General features: G+C 43.2%; 1 protein-coding gene across 4 annotated transcripts in view; it reads right to left on the bottom strand.

Annotated features, from left to right (window-relative positions):
- The window catches only part of gabbr1b (gamma-aminobutyric acid (GABA) B receptor, 1b), a 183,317-nt gene that overhangs the window by 68,267 nt on the left and 96,980 nt on the right, over positions 1–18,070 (bottom strand). For all 4 annotated transcript variants that reach the window (XM_031871226.1, XM_031871227.1, XM_031871228.1 and 1 more), the window contains one exon: positions 1,359–1,519. In XM_031871226.1, coding sequence (XP_031727086.1) covers positions 1,359–1,519 — 161 coding nt within the window. The remainder of the gene's footprint in view (positions 1–1,358; positions 1,520–18,070) is intronic.

The raw sequence follows: 18,070 nt of genomic DNA, 5'->3' as shown, positions 1-18,070 counted from the left end.
TCCGTCATCCTGACCTTCACATTTTCATTTCTCTGCTCTTCTGTCTGACTTTCTGTTTCTTGTTGTGTTTCCTCTGCCACTGCGTTCCCTGCTCCATTTCCCTGCTCAGATTGAATTAAAGATGTGTTGCTTTCTTAATGTTTGGAGTTCAGGTTGAGTGAAAGCCAACAGAAATAGACGAGCAGGAAAGTTCCTTGGGTGAGCAGACTGGAAGCCATTAGTAGTACTGTTTGAATGTGAGCAGACTGTATAGCTGCTGTTCTTAAACAAGCACACACACAGTGGTTAAGCCACTATACAGTACTCAAGAACGTTTCTCTGGGGCTGCGACACATTTTAAGAGCTGAATGCTGCAGTTTTACAACATACAACACACAGAGGACTGCCAATGATCCTAATGATGGCCTTACATGATGTGGAAAAAGTAATCACAGTGTGGAGATATAAATAAATCAGCCGCAGTGAAACAGTCTGCTGATGGGTGGACTGCATTTATATCACACTTTTTAACCTTAGCCGGCAAATAGTTTTACAATGTGCCTCTCATTCACACACTTTCATACACGATGAGCTGCCATGCAAAGCCTGCCCATCGGGGGCACTTGGGTTCAGTGTGTCGCTCAAAGACACTTTGACATGCAGACAGGAGCAGCAGGGGGTCAAACCGCCAACCTTGTGTTAAAGGAGAACTCGCTTCACCAACTGAGGACTGACATGAAGATATGAAAATGATCAGTACATTAGGAGATCTATAATTTATCCTCACATGTGGGCCCTTTTATGGAACTGACTGTTGTATCAATTGTTAATAACTCACTCTTTTTTTTAGATCAGTTTAAAGTCATTAACACATAAACATGTTGGGTTGCTTGGTTGTGAAACATGCAGTTGGCGGATGTTTATCCTTTACTTGTAGTTATCCCGTATTCTTGTTAAAATGTTGGTAAGCCATTAATAAATACTCGCAGGTCTCACACTTTCTAATTAACCTTCAGGTCTGTCATTCTAAATTAAAGTCTTTAATCATCAAATCTGCAGCTGGGTGTTAATCACTTGTGGGTCCAGATCGTCTGCAGCCCAGAAATCATAGTGGTCAAATGCTGTAACAATTAAAAGGGAGTTTTCACAACCTGGCAACCTAAAGGTTGGGCTTTTAACTTCTCTATAAAGCATTAGTCTTCTCATTTTTAGATTCCTACATAAAATAACACTTAAATGATGCAAATGATTGCAAGAATGTTGCAGAGTATTCGGATTCTAATCAACTAATGTTGCAATGTAGTCCAAGATGGAAGAACGGTGTCTATACTGTGGGTAAAATAGACTGTGTAGCAGCCCATAGTTGGTTAGTTACTCACCATACTGTCATAGTGTATCAGCTCCAGCTCGTAGTCCGGCAGTATGTCGGCCCTCTTGTTCACCAGGTCGAGAGCCATCTGAGCGGCGGGGAGGCAGGCTTGTCCGCCAGGCCAGCCTCCACTCATGGGGAAGAGCGCTCCGATGTAGAGCTTCTTCTTGCCTAGAGCCGGGCAGGAGCAGGAGAGGAGGACAGTGAGGGTAAGGGTCAGAGAGTAGCGGACTACGGCCCTGCGGAGGAGGCTTTGGCAGAGCCGAGCCATAGCTGCTGGAATCTGAAGGCTCAGTCAGCTAAGTCACTCTATTCCTCCTGTACTGTTCAACTTGGAGTCTGCAGGGTTTAGTGTAGGTGGGTCAGGAGGAAGCACTTCCCATGAGCGGCACAAGTTGGTTCTCCTCAGAGATGGGAGCACGTTTACAATAAGAATTTACATGAAGTTTAATTTGACTGCATTTTTGTTACAAACATAGAATCTAACAGCTGACAAATGAATGCGATTCATATAAAACAATCTGACCCATCTGCTGTTCTGCAACTAAAATACCACCGTGGAGATGATTATGTAGTGATAATAAATGGTCTCTGCCATGCCACACCACACCAGTGATCAGAGACAGCTCAGTCACATGGGAGCGGGCTGCTGTTTGCTAACTGAACTTGAATATCAAAGCGAGATCCGGGATTAAACCATGCAGACTTCAAACTCCTTCCGCCTTCCAAGGTGCTGAAAGTAAAGTCAGAAGCCCCGTGATATTCGCCTGAGGGATAATAGATCGTTATGACTCCTCTTTATGGAAACATCTACACGGAGCTCATGAGGAAACAGCAAGAGCTTTATTGAATCCGGATCCTGTCGAGGTGTATGTGCCCGTCCTCATCAACCCGCCTACATGCTCACGGCTCTCCTGCCGAAAGGCTCCCTACAACGCGCATAACGTGCCGTGTGGGAGCACCACAAAGCACCGGGAATGTCCGCTCTCAGTAATCCTTGACGTCTAATGGGAGAGAGGTCAATTTTGAAGCAAGGTCGATCTCACGATGGAAAAAGTCGCCACCGTGTTGCTGGAATGCGGTGAGCCCCTCCGGAGAAACGAGAAGGACGACGGGAGCCGTGATCAGCGCGCAGATCTGTGCGTTAGAGGAGGCTGACTGCAGCAGCAGCGGGTGAGATATTGTGACAGAGAGGAGGAGGGAGGGAGGGAGGGAGGGATGTGCAGTCTCTCCGTTTCACGAACCACTTTGAATTTGCAATCCCTTAACACAGCCCCCTCTCACTTAGCTTTCCTCTTCCGGCTCCTCCGACAACAAACCCCCCTCTCCCCGTCCCTCCGTCTCTCCATGATCCACCACACCGCCAGCCTTCACGGACAAATGATAATTAGGCTACACGTCAAAGTAACTTCCCCTTGTGGACTATTGGTTTCAGCTGGTCCACTTCCCTTCCTATGAGTTTAGCTCGTGCATTACTCGGTTGTTCTGTAATGTCCACAATTTAATTACAATTACAATTCTCTTGTACCAACTGTATTTTTGCAAGCGTGGAAAAGCCTCATTAAGGCCGTTGTGGGAGCAAGAATTGTCCACTGAAACTCATTCATTCATTTCAATTCAATCATACAGGGACCCATGTCGGATTAACACGGTGGGGCTCCAATGCAAAAATAAGCCAACGGTCCCAAAATAACTTTTTCAGAGCAGACATTTTGGTTTGAAGACAGGCAGAGGTGCAGTTGATCCCATTAAAACCACTGCATTCCATTGAACTGAGCAGGGCTGTGGTATTGTGCATGCTGCTCACTGCATGGCTGACTGGGACACTTGAAAATGTGTGCTGTGAAAAAAGGTCCATTGACATGTCTATCAACATAATTAGAAAACGTGAAGGTGAATTAATAACGGTATTAAAAGTAGATCAGGACTAGAAGCCCTACACCCCCCCCCCCTCACAAGACAGGGCCTCAAGGTCAAAATTCAGGAACAGCCTTAAGCCATAAGTATGTGATTTAGTGCTGCATGCTCCCTAACAAATCATTGCTATCAATGAATCAAATAACCACATGCTAACTTCCAAGTAGGTGGTGTTGGTGCTGGTGGTTCTGGATGTTTGCTTCCTCTTCTCTCTGTGACCCCTACACATTTGCACTCTAGGAAACTGTCTTTGTAATGTGTTAACATGGCCGTGCCCACCACTGAGGTCACCCAGGCCAGGACCTTGGTATTTTCTGACTAAAATAACTTGAATTTGTTGCAGCATAAATATTGTACAATGCAGAGATTACAGACTCGCTCATTTGTCATTGCTTTTGTGCATTTGTGTGTGAGTGTGTGTGTGTGTGTGGTGACGTGGATGATCGTGTTGTTACTACAAAATCTTTAACACTGTGGATCTGTGATTTTGTCAACAAGTTGAGGAAACTGTCAGACAGACAGCTGAATCCATGTGAAGCATAATTCAGACAACGTGATAGTTAAACTAGTGGACTGCTTGTACTTCAATGCAATTCATCCCCATAAATCATCTGACCAATAGCTCCTGAGTGGTCGCGCTACATTAAACAGTGGCCAGTCATGCCCGTAATTATTTTCACTTTCACCCAAATATAGTCTTCATGTGTTTACTAATGATCCGACGGGAGAGATACGGGACAAGATGAGGAGACTGAGAGAAAGAGAAAGAGAGAAGGTGATGGAGATGTAAGAGGAAGAGCAGCTAGCATTAGCATTATGTGCCTGTGCTGTTCCAATTTAAACTACATTACCACAAAAATATATATTTTCTTTAGATTATACAGTGGAATCTATAAAATCAATGTAACCACACAAACACCTCGCATAATCATAGTGTAATAACACAGTATCATTGTGTAAATATGTTATTGAAAACAAATTTTGCTTTTGTTTATGTGCTGACATATTTCTATAATTCAAATAAAAAGAATGTGCTTTTATTTCAACACTCAAAATAAATATTGTCAACATTGATTTTCAGATATTTTGTGATCATTTTAGCCTCTTCTGTATTCTCGGATTGTAGCGGGATCATTCATCTCAACATTTAACCGGATTTTCCTGAATTACTGCGTACATTTTCATGCTTTACTGCCCACTGGCATGGTTTTAAAACTAGAGTTATCCAACTTTAGCAACTAAAAGACATGTTAAAATGCACATATTTAGATCAGGGAAATCAAATGTTTTTCAGGGGGCATGGCCCTGAAGTCCTCTAATAGCTCAGTTTTTTTGTCAACTGTATTTCTAAAGGCCTGCATACTGCCATGTATGTTTACCTTGTAAACGTTCTTGGCCGATAAATTGAATTATTCTCTGTAAAGGTACCTTTTTACCAGAGCTTGCAACCAAATCTTCCTCAGAGGATGGAGTCTGCTCAGTTACCACTGCCAGTTTTCCATGAAAAGGTTGTAAGGGGATCATTAGTAAACAATCTTTGTCTAAACTACTTTTATTTTAGTGATAGTATTACTCATACTTTTATTTGTCACGTCACTAATAGAATGGATACAAGAATTTTACTACTATTTTCAAGGTCAAGATTGAACATGCCAAAAAAGTGAAAAACGATCATCGCTTTAAGAACTTAAATGAGTTTAAATATTTTAAATATACTAAATATATAAATAAAACAGGTTTTATAATATTTATTCATATTAGGACATTTGCTATTATTCTATTTGCAAAATATGAATGTTATCCAAAAAAAGACCCACAATAATTCCTGCTCTGCGTCTCCTACACAAACTCCTACATTTACACATGTATTCATTACCGACTCTTCCTGAGAGTGGTGATGCCTTCCATTTCGTCCCTGAATGTGTGTGTGTGTGTGTGTGTGTGTAAGTGTATCTTTAATAATGTATCAGCACAGTGATGGGCTGACACCGATCCCGCACTCTTAATTCTTATTCCTTGTTGTTCTTTCTTCTCATTGCCGTTGCTATTCTTTCCTTCTATCTGGTTGTGCAACGTGATGTCATCTCTCTCTGCTCCATCCTATTTCTGTTCCCAGGCACAGCCTGACCGGCTCTCCTTTTCTCGGGTGGGCTGATATGTATCTCTCTGTGCCTCCTCCTATCTGTTTTGCCATCTCTCTGGGATTATCCATGCTGCTAGAGAAAACAGGCTTGTATCTCTGCCTCCCACATCCCTCAGCTCCAGCTCATTGCTATCAACAAACTGTGCTGTAATTTACTGTGACCTCAGACTAGACTGCTCAAACACACAACTTGTTAAACCTCTTGCCCTGGACATGAAGCTAGGAAGACAACGTGGTGCTCTTATGCTTCCTGATCCGTTTGGAGTTTGTTTCCCCTCAATCAATTTGAATAACACTTTGAGCAGGGCTGATAATTGATTTTAGCCTAATTTTGTCAAATTCAACACTCATGATTAAGTGAATAAAAGCAGAGCTGCTGGTGTTCAATGAATACAATTAAAGAACTTAGGATAGTTAACTCGTCTAATCCTGTTCTGCTTTCTTCTTGAAGTGAAGGTCATCCATCTGCTAGAAATTGTGCAAGGAATGATTTGTTAAAGATGATAGTATGTCCACATACAGGTACCAATGCAGGAACCAGTGTGTCCTTAATGAAGCGGGATGACAGTAATGAACCCAACCGTGGAGACCGCAGAGTGCATATATGCTGAGACCCTGTCTTGAAAAGGGACTTAACAGTTAATGTTTTGAAACTGTAATCTAACCTTGTGCTTTACATACATTAATTATCAATTAAGAACTCTTACATTAACCATACTGTAGTAGCCATGAGCAGGTATTGTAGAGAAAATGTGATTGGGTTGTTTTATTAACATAATGATGAAACATTTGTCTGTCCTTCGCATTTCTCGAGAACCTCTGATCTGATCTACTTCCCACTTGGTTTTGCCGAGGACCCCATGGAGGGCTTTGTCAAATTTGCAATTTGGACATGCGACACATTCAATATTAATAGATTTTGAATAAACAAGCGAACAGCATTCTGTGTAGCAGTGGGGGCGGAACTTTAGAGCTCTGAAGTCCAGCATGTGGTCTGCAGCGATCAGAGAGCAGCTAAATCACTGCAGTTCACTTCAGCTGCTGGATGCTGGATATAGCCTGCTAATGCTATGCATGCTGGGTGAAGTTACAACTGAGCTTTCCTGGAGTCAACAAGCGGATAGCCTACACAGGAAAGACTAAAAATGCAATAATGTTGTCACAGCTCTGCCCCTTCTCTCCTATCACTCCACACCCTCCTCACTCTATATTCATCAGCCTAACTCCCTTCACCTGCCTCTGATTACTAATCAAGCACTCCCTCCTCATCAGCACAACTCCCCTCACCTGCCTCTGATCTAGCCACTATATAAACTCCTGCCTCTCAGACATACTTTGCCAAATCATTGTCATGTCAACCCGCCTGTTTGGCTTGTCCTGTTCCCGGTTTCCCAGTCTGCCTGCCCTGTATTGTTCTGCCGGATTTCCACCCTCGTCGCTCATCTCGTCCTTGGTTTCCTTGCTATGTTGTGTCTTTACTCATTAAAACCTGTTTCACACTGCATCTGGCTTGTCTGCATTTGAGTCCTCCATCACACCCCGTGACAGAATGATCTGGCCCGAAATGGACTCAGCAGACCACTGTTTGGGTCACTTTTCCCCAGAGTGTATGACTAGTTTGCAGGAACCTGTCTGGCCTTTGGAGGGCCTCGGAGTATCCAGAAGGCCAACCGTCAGTGGATGGAATGCCTGTTCAACTATCGAAGGAAGCAGAAGAAGGATCCTGTTCCCACTGGGCTGCAGCGATTCCCCGTTCCTGTCTCCGCTGGGCCGCAGCTCTCTGGTGGTGTAAAGAGCGGTATAGAGAGCCGAGTCCTGGTACGAGAGGAGGGCTCGGGAATGACTGGCATAGGGATCTCGGGGGACCCGGGGCTGTTGGTCCTGTGAGGCGGCAGGTGGGATAGTGGAGGAGGCTGGGAGTCCCTAGCCAGAGGAGGGAAGTCGTGGCGGGCAAGGATGTCATATTTATTCTCCAGCTGGACATTGAAGTGATGAGGGGTAGGAGAGGGATGCCTCTCTCTCCAGCTGCTGCAAACATGGACCAGGGCTCGTGACAGGATGGAGTGGAGCTGACCAGGGTTTTAGGCTTAGCTCCGAGCCTTAGCCAGGAAGCCTCAGGCACTGTGACCGGAGGAGGGGCCACGGCAGCAGGACTGGAAGCGGTGGAATCATGCACACGGTCGCTGGTTCTGTCGGTTTGTGCTGGACTAAAGATGATGGTGTCCATTAGCTTCCGGCATCCTGGACCTTGTAGAGAGTCGATATTCTTCCTTCCAGCTCTGTGATTTTATCGACCAGGCGGGCGCAGCTGACACAGTCGGATGGGGAGGTGAGTGGAGCCATTGTAGATGTGCCAGACAATCGGGCTCCAACCCGGAGCCCACAGCGTTGTTCAGGTTGTAGCAAAGGTGAAAGCTGATTCACAGAGGGTCCCGTTTTCAGTTTGCTGATTGTAGACGCTCATAGCATTAGCTAGCTCCAAAGCTAAAAGCTAAAAACAAGCCGTTAGTAGCCCCGTCTGGTCTGGGGATTGTTGAACTTAAAAGATCTAGTACGTGTTGACTGACATTGTCCAGTTTAAAACATGTGGATTAAAACAGCCAGGATTAGTATTAGTAGCATAAATGTAATCTCTTGGAGAACGTTTTGCAAGATTGGGTAAACTTGCAGGAGCCAATTTAGGGCCCTCCGTCTTTTTTCAATCAGATTTTTAACTGACCAAATTACAATAAAGTCCTTGCCCCACTGACCACGTGTAGGTCTGGGGCCCCAGAGCAGTGGCTCACTTAGCTCAGTTCACAATCCAGGATTGTTTATATTATATAATCTATGACTGAATGTGAGTCAAAAAGAAGACGAAGTTAAGACTGAGACCAGGATATCATGGTCGTATTAAGTATTAAGCCACTAGGGGGCCCAATAGGCCCTCGGGGCAAAAACTAGCTTTGGGCCCTTGTTGATCCCCTACCACAACAATACATTATCTATTTGCATAGTGTGTCTTCTGTCACCCTAAAACAAAAAAGAAATACACATCATGTGAGCACAGTATAAACTTCAATAATGAAAATATTGAATTACACCCAGAGCACTGTAAACACTCTAATGCTAAATTATTTTAGAGCAAGTCAAAGCCCTATATGTATTGAATTACTTTAATTTACAGCAGTCAAGTATGTTATGAAGCCTTCATGTAGGTTATTGGAATTCACTGATAAACAATGTCATCCTGCAGTTCAGAAGAAGTTCTTATCAGTCATCTTGGAAGGCAACGACACTCAACAGATTTTGTCGTTTATATGAGGACTTGATGGTAAGGTATTGTGAGATTTGAACGGCGGCAATACACCTGCAACTTAAATGTCACTACCAGGAAAATATTCTGTCTGTCCTCCCTCCTCCACTCATTAACTATTTAATTACACCGATTCATTTTTACCTGATTAGCTGATTTGAAGGGTAAATGGATGTACTTGTCTAGTTCTTTTCTAGTCTTCCGACCACTCAAAGCTTTAACACTACATGTCGTCATTCACACCCATTCATACACTGATGACGGGGGCTACCATACAAGGTACCACCTTCCCATCAGGACTAACTAATATTTATACACCGTAGGCAATTTGGGGTCAAGTGTCTTGCCCAAGGACACATTGACATGTTCTAGCGTAGCTGGGGATCGAACCGCCGATCCTCTGATTGAAGGACAAACCTGCTCTACCACTGAGTCACAGTCTCCCCCATGAATGGGTTTAATTTGGTGAAATTACAGTGCAAACAAGGCTGGCTGTCTTTGTTTGTATTTCATGCACAGAATAACAGATCTCTCACTACTGTCTGTCAAAACTGAGTCCCGACAGGGTTGACTGCATGAAACCACATTGGCATGCATTTCAGCAGAGCTCCAGAGACGCATGTCAGCCAACAACAAAAAAGGTGCTGGGAGAAGAGTGCTCACAGCTCAAGCACATACAGCTTACTGGTCAGTAGCTGGGTTCATCAGTATCTGAGTTTTTGCTGGTCAGTAGCCGAGTTCATCACTATCTGGTTTTAAAGATATATTCACCAAGATACTGTCAGAAAGCACACCTCTGCCGGTCTAGTGGCTTACATACGTACTCCGCATTGTGTTCGCCATTAACGTGATCCTACGGATCGGCGATCAACCTTGCTCCCCTGGTTAATGGTGGGACATCAGGTCACATTACATCCCCATAAGAGGATATTACACCTCACACACCTTTCTATCCCATTCAAGGCAACATGTTGGCTTTCCATGGGCCAGCCTTACGTTTATGGAGGGTTTGATGGCAGAGAGGGCAGAGACCGGATATCACAGCATATTAGCCGCCACACTAAAAAAGGTAGGATCACATAACACAACTTTTAGAGGAGTGGTGCACAAACAGAATGGATGTGACTGGGTTATTCTGCTGTGGTTGGTTTTTACGGGGCAGTAGCTGGGATTTCAAACTAAGCTATATGACCAGTGAAGGTTCGGCTGGTCAGAGCCCACAAATGAAGGGGGGCCGCAGGGTTTGATTCACAATGACTCCCTCAAGTTGTAACTCCAGTTTGGTGATGCTTTCTAACAAACACAACTGGCCATGTTTGCCTGTGGGAAGCCTGTGAGGGATCTCATCCTACTTATTAGGGCACCTTCACAGAAGGGACTTGATCTGGGGGATTGTTTAAAGCAGCGGTTCCCAAACGTTTTAGGCCACTACATCCCGACCGGGTTCACGCACCCCCAATCCCCCACACCTTTAAAAAAAAAAAAGCAACAGAGCCTATTTATAGCCGCATAAAAATCGGACCAATGAGAGAACAGTTTGCTCGCGCGTGGCGTTTGTTTACAAGATAAAAAGACAAAAAATCTTCCTGCACCGTGCCTTCGAAAAGGTAACTGACGTACACCAGAAGATTGGCCAGATTAGCCACATCTGTAGACTCGTCTACTTGCAGAGAGTAAAACTCACTCTTCTTCACGCGACCGACTAATGTAGCCAGGATGTCTTCGGACAAAGCATCGATGCTGCGCGACACAGTGTTGTTGGACACCGGGATCATGTCCAACTTTTTTGCTTCTCTCTCCATCATACATTCCACCATCTCTTTGGCAGCTGGCAAGCACACGTCTTCGGCGATTGTGTGCGGTAGCCCCTTTCTTGCTATTCTGTGACCAAATATGAAACCGGTAGTGCATTTTTTGTAGACCCAACACATGAATGAGACTGCAGTTGTTTTTGGCTGTTTTGTAACTCCTCCAATTTCGATATAAAAAATGTAAGGGGCTTTTGACTTGCACTGGCATGGTTGGTGTTCAGGTGGCGACGTAAATAAGAGGGCTTCAGACAGCTGTTAGCCAGAACCTCACTGCACACCATGCACTGTGGCTTTGGGCAATCTGCATTGCCAATCCAAGTGAAGCCCAGAACCAGATCATTTTCATCATATTTCCTCTTGTTTCACCTTGACTCCGCGATGGGCCTATGTGCTCCCGATTTGTCTGTGCTATCCCTTCCTCCTTTTCGGTCTCCTCCGTCTCATCTTTCTCTGACTCCCGTTCGATTTCTTCTCCCGGTCTCTCCCCAACGCACCTCTCCGTTTCTCTCGCCTCCGATTCCTCTCTCTCTCTCTCTCTCTCTCTCTCTCTCTCTCTCTCTCTCTCTCTCTCTCTCTCTCTCTCTCTCTATGAAGTTAGCTGTTAGCTGACGTTAGCTGCACAAGCTAGGCTAGCTAGTGTGTACGTAAAAGACAGTCTGGCGGCAGGAGCTGAAGTGCTTTTATTTATTAAATTGTCAGTTTTTAATTTTTAAATTTAAACCCCACTTTGGGAATCCCTGGTTTAAACCTACGGCCTCCACTAACAGATGACAACTGAGTTGTGGCTGGTGACTTGTCGCAGAGGGAGCACATGTCTGTCTACTTCCTCTCGAGGCTGTACAGTCCTATTAGCAGTAACAAGGACTGCAATGCAGAGGGAGCTGGGCATTACAATTTAGACATTAGTAGCATTACATTTGTAGACATTTATGGTTGTTGAATAGTAAGTTTGTACCTAATTAAAACAGATTAATTTGTCAGGTCGACTTGTACACATGGTTCGAGATGATAATATGCAGTAAATGTTACAGTAATCATGAACAGCACCAGAGCCCATAGCTGCTGAGTCTGTTGCTCATCTCTCCTCTTCAAGTGGGACCTGCTGTATAAAAAGTATGTCAACGACATGCTGTTAAACTAAACTACTCTTATTACTAGGGGAGGTGAATTATTGTGAGACCTTAATCTCTGGATTGTGTTGGCTTCACACAGCAACTTCCTAACGTATGCCGGCTGTGGCTGACATCTGTTAATGACAATAATGAAAGTGGCTGGGCTTGTTACAGCGGAGGGTTTTAAACAGAGGTAGTTAGATAGTGGTGTGGGTGAATGGAAGAGAAAGTGCTAGCCTGTGCGATGGTCCTGATAGGACGGCGGGAGCTGCAGGCTGCATCTGATATTCATGGTCTTTCTGTCCCCGGCTCAGCAGTAAGCCTTTAGGGTTGCTCTAAAATAAAGCACAGGCTCAAAGTGATGACGAGATGAGAGGGAAACATCCAGGGCATGGAGTTCCAATCCAAGTAAAATAACACATCTCACTTTATTACCAATCTCACTTAACGTTCGGCACTTAAAGGTTTACCTGTGGTGCCTGTAGAGCTGTTCATTCTCGTTATATGGTGAGGTAATATAAATATCTTGCAATAATAACTAAATCCAAATAAATATTTAATAAAACCAAGAAGAAGGATTGCAGCCTAAAAGTGACCCGTCTTATTTTGAGGTCAGTGCCTCTCCCCTTTGGCAGCCAATAATGCCCAACAATCCTCATTAACATTTCACACCATCTGCATCATATTACTGTAGGAAACAGACTGACAAAGCTGGTCTTTCAACTGGCATTCTGCTGCTGAATGCACTGCAGATATCTTCAGCGGAGGCTGTAAGACCTCAATGGATTCTATAGGGTGCTGTGATTGGTCGCCCTGGTTGCCAGGTCACTCAGGGCAGCATGTTTGGCTGCACAGGTTGCTAGATCACTGCAGGGCACCACAATTGGCTAAAGAGGCTGCCAAGATCACTGCAGGATATGTGCTGGTGGAGAGTGGGAGCTAAAAATTACCACCCAACTCAGAGAAACACAACAGCTACAGATTTCTCTCCAGCAACAAAAGCATGTCGGCCTTAAAAGACACATACAATTCTTAAAGGATTGATATACAAACAAACAGTCATTCACAGAAGATTTACTAGAACATAAAATCAACTTCCTTTTGAGTGGGAGAAATAGAAATACTCTTATATGATGAACAAATGTTGTGGGATTGAAATTGCAAACAATTAACAATTTGAAAAGAAACAGTCAACAATATATCATAACGACCACGCTGTATATACTGTATTTTGACTTATACAGCCTCGCCATGCATGGCCTCTGTAACTTTAATTTAATTTAGGTGAAAGTGACTAATCCCTACAAATCCATATTAAACTCACCAACGGGAAGCAGCTACCCTGGCTCTCCCACTGATTAACATGTTGTATAGAGCCAAAGTGACCCACCTCAGTGAGCAGGTCTAAGTGTCTGTACAGCACAATAGTACCACGTCTATGAGACTTAAGGAAGCTGTGAACATCACAGTCACAATATTTATTCATAAAACATCAGCGACGTAATTGTTCACAGAAGTGAAAGTTCATACCTGCGTTTTAGGAGTAACGGTTCGGTGTTAGTTCAGCAGGGGAATACGATTACATTTATTCTTATTTATTCTTTTTGTTTAGTTTGTTTACCTTTTTCCCCTTTATGGAGGATATATTGTTTATTAAAAAATTAAGTAAATGAAATATTGTGTTGACATTTTGCATAGCACATTTAGGTCTATTCTCAGAGGTTAATTACATATTCATTATACATACATAGCAGCATTGGATGAAATAGAAATTAAATGGTGGGAATAATATAGAAGAGGAATATATGAAAATAAAACGTATACCCAGGAGAACTCGAGATTAGGTCATTGGTATGCTGTGACCTGGCCAAAACTTCATATAAAATGTAAATCCAGTTTATTATAAATCATTCATAACTTACATTTAAACCTTGTAAGCTTCCAATTTGAACATAAATCACTCTTTAACGCCACCCCCCCCATGACACAGCCTTATTTTCTTCCCTTAATTATCAATATCCAGGAAATACACAAATGAACGTATGGTATACCCTAATTTGAACATGTTTGTTAAATGTACGAGTTAATCTATGTAGACAAGTCAGCTACTGTTGGCCAAACTGATAGATCTGAAGTAGGATCCATAAACCAGTAAATCATATTAGAATATAACCAAGGTATAAATTATGTCAATTTTAGCATTCATATTTCATGAAAAACAAATAATAAATACATGTACATATTCACATTGACATACATATCAATTCTTACATAAACATCCATACACACAGAGTCAATTTCAGTTGGCAACGTTTTCTTGGCGATAAAGCTATGGATCACTTAATAATTTAGCAAGTGATGCTTATAATTAAATTAATTGAGTGGAATATTATTCCAAACTCTCCACCAACCTATGTTCTTTTCATAGCTTTTAAGGTCTTTGTTCTATACAGTTACAATACCCAATGAGCAGTTCAGGTGTTTGTATTTTTTTGTACAAATTTGAAACAAAGCTCCTGCCATGTTTAAAACGTGTAATTATTTCTTATTATTATTAGTCGATGCAACTGTAAATACATTTTAAAAAATCTCTCAGGTCCTGGAAAGACCTTAATCCATCATTGTTGTAGATATCTGAGGTGTAATAACTACCACAGCGTTACCATAGTAGGATGTGTATGGGATTTTCACCTATTGGTACATTATTATTGAATTTTGGTGTATCTATATGCCATTTTGTTTTTCATTGGCCTTATTTTCCAATTCGTTGCCAAGTATAAATCTAATGGCTTATATCTGGTCCAAATTGAGTATTACACTACATATGTGATAAACCTAAAAAAAAAAAGTACATCTTTAAAAGTATGGTGATATCATTTGTTTTTCTAATTGAATTTTGAACAGAGAGCAAGTGTCAAAGTCCTCTTGATGGGCACTAAGGGATTATTTTGCCCACTGGCAACTTTGGAAAACTCTTTTTATTGTTAAAATAAAGAACGATTCTGACACTGTACACTGGACTCAGGACACAGGCTACGACAGACGACTTTTCTGTTGGTAAACCTGATGATGTATTTTATATTTTACGACGTTAGATAGTTAGCTAGCTTGTCCATCTCTAGAGCTAGGAGAGGTGGCCTCCTAGGGGCAAGGAGCATGTCAGAGGGACTGTGGACCCAGCACTACCCCTGGCCACTAGCTCACTGACATGTTCTGTGGCCAGTGAAACGTGAGTAATGTAGCATGGCAGCTAGCGAGTCAATACGTTGTTTAGAACGTTTACCGTTCTGCAATTCTTGAGTGGTGCACTGGTTGCAGAAAATGAACCCAACAGCAGGCCACCTCTTCGTCTCTCTAGCAGTTCAGCCTATTAGCAACATTACTCTCCACCTCTAACAGTTTAGCCTGCTGCGTGAGTGTGATGCAGCAGCCATGACAGCTGAAGAGGTTAGCAGAAGGCTAAGCTTAATAACAATTAATAATTAGATCCCATAGATGTCAATGCATTTTGACATGTACTTTGATTATAATTCTGACAATAGTGTATGCATTCTTGTCATATTAAACAAATATTTGTAATTATTTTGCGACCTTGTCTGAAACTAAACGTTCATTAACAAATGAAGGTTGTTTACCCCTTCAGTCTTACCCGTCTAAGTGGATCTATGACCCAATACAGTGGCCACATATCACTTATCCAGACATCCAAACATATTTGAAACAGCCAACTATTTAATCTTTAGGCTGAGATTTAGTTGGAGATGACAGTCAGATGCTGCTACACTGTATGACTGTCCAGCAGTAGTCTCCCACTCAAGCTAAGTTGAGCTATTCATCAGTAGTAAATGTCATTCATCAATTTACTATACTAATATTCATGGATGTGCCTCAAATCTGGGGCGACTGTGGCTCAGGGTCATCCTTTAATCCAAGGATCTGCGGTTCAGTATAACACCTTCTTGTTTTTCCATGTTAGAGACCAAGTCTGCACTATCAGTCCAGTCCATGTCGATGTGTCCTTGAGCAAGACACTTAACCCCACAAGTGCTGCCGTAGCTGTGCCTACGGTGTATGAATGTTGCGTAAATGTGAGTTAGTCCTGATGGGCAGGTGGCACCTTGCATGGTAGCCCCTGTCATCAGTGTATGAATGAGTGTGAATGGGTGAATGATGACTTGTAGTGTTAAAGCTTTGAGTGGTCGGAACACTAGAAAAGAACTAAACAAGTACATCCATTTACCATTTACCATACGCAGTGTGAAAGCCTCAGCTAGTAATACGGTTGGTTTCTTATCTTTTCAGCATGTTCCTGTTCTTCTTATGTGACAGCACAGTTCTTTCCCGTTAAAGGGGACACGATGCTGGATGGTCTTTAGGGGTTGCTTTTTCCACGTCCAGGTGATTGCCACATCTGGATGATGCCGTTGAATGTGTCTCATTCATTTAACCTACACCCACACACTATTACACATTGTTGTTGCTATTGTAGCTGACCGGGAACTTCCAGCAAGTCTTCCAGCTTTTCATTTGTGCTCACTGTACTGTGACTGACTCACATGCCAATCAGCTTATTGTGCTAACATCAGCACACGTTGCAAGCAAAAAGCCTTGTTCCACATGAAACCTGTACCTACCTCCCTCATCATTACTTAGCTGAACGCAGCCCTCTCATTTCATCAGTGCAGTAATCCTTTTGTCTCTCCACCATGGTGCTGTCTCCAGACACGTTTGCTCAATGTGAGACCAAATTGCATTTGTTCACATATTTCAAAACACAAATTACATCATCAGCCATCTCCAACTCTCCCAGTGGTGAGCAGAACACATTTAACAGCATTCACTGCGGTGGGAGGCAAAATGAACGCCTGAGACAACGCACAATGGCAGTCCATGATGCAATCAGTCAGCTGATTCCCCTGACACAGATTATAGCTGTGTTCTTGTTGCAGATTTTACAATAATCCCCCCCCCCCTCCCTGTTGAACTGGAGTGTGAAATATTACCAGCCGCTGCGTTCTAACACACCTGCTGTTTAACCCGTCTGTCCCTCCAAATCCTGATCAGCTCCTCCAAACCCGCTGATGCCTCCTGTTCCCTCTTTGTCGCCTATCCTCACCTTCCTCTTATCTTCCTCATACATGCAGCCAACACCTCCCCCTGCTCTCCTATAATCAGCTAACATAGTCAAGTTTAAGACATTTCAACATTCCCCCCCGGATTTGATTCAAGTCAGATTTAATATTTTTTCAAAACCAACAGCGGGCAAATCCAGCCTTTAACTCGACACTCAAACAAGACTTGAAAGTAAGTTATCAGGTGATGAATTATTTTTTTTATTAAAGAGAGGACATTTATGTGTGTGAAATTTCCTGAAAGTGTAACGGGTGTGGTAAGGACCCAGAAGCAGTACGACAGACACACGGAATAGTTGGAATCAAAACTTCTGGACTGAACACACAACAGGTCAACAGTCTTGGCTCTGCTCACATGTAGATTCCCACTCAGAGGAACGCCAAGCCGTCAGGGGAGAAGGCAGACAGAAACCAGACGAAGCAGAGGCAGAATCTCGTGGTCGGGGACAGAAGGCTAGTGATGTGTCCTTCCGTGTCGAGGCTTCGAAGCGTGTGTCGAGTAATCCAGCAAGATTTTGGTGAATCGCGTATCGAGGCTTGTGTTGGTGACGTATGTGCTGACGTTCAAAGCCTCGCGAGCCGGCCGTACCACGTGACTGATTCAGGAAATGGTTCACGGGTTTGGCGTACGATTCGAAATATAAGGGGCAGCGAAACGCAATTGCGCGTTTGTTTGCAATCTACTCGAGCATCACAAACATCATTCATTCATTTATTCGATTCAAAGCTTCACACATCAAAGCCATGATGTCATTATAATCACTCTGCCTGTTTTAAGCACCATGAAGCACCATGAAGCTTCGGCCCACGAGTGAACCAATTGGATGGAAAGCTTCAATGCTTCATGAAGCTTCATCTCGCCATCACTACAGAAGGCTGAGTCGTTTACCGGGGCAGAGGCAAGGCGGAGAAGTGCAAACAGGCAGGGTTGGTAACGGGAAACCAGTCGGAGGGTAAACGCGGGAAAGTCTGGCATAATGCGGAGAATGATCTGGCAGTGAGTGTGTGTGAGACTGGGGTCTAAATAGTAGGTGCAGCAGAGTGAGCAGGTGAGAGTGATGAGCTGAGGAGGTGGGTGTGAGACAGACAGTAGAGGAGGGGCAGAGCTGTGACAGAAAGTGTAACATTGTACTAAAAGTAGACAGTATGACGAACTGTTCTGTTCAAAGAGGAAATCTGAATGAGCTACATTGGCTGGTTCATTTTGTGCCTGATCATCACTGTTCATATGCTATTCAGCAGGTTAATCATATTGCCTGACATATATATATGTACATATATATATATATATATATATATATATATATATATA

The sequence above is a fragment of the Anarrhichthys ocellatus genome, unplaced genomic scaffold (genome assembly GCF_004355925.1).
Source record: "Anarrhichthys ocellatus isolate YVR2014 unplaced genomic scaffold, GSC_Weel_1.0 scaffold57, whole genome shotgun sequence".
Lineage (NCBI taxonomy): Eukaryota > Metazoa > Chordata > Actinopteri > Perciformes > Anarhichadidae > Anarrhichthys > Anarrhichthys ocellatus.
This window is presented reverse-complemented; position numbering and strand designations above follow the sequence as displayed.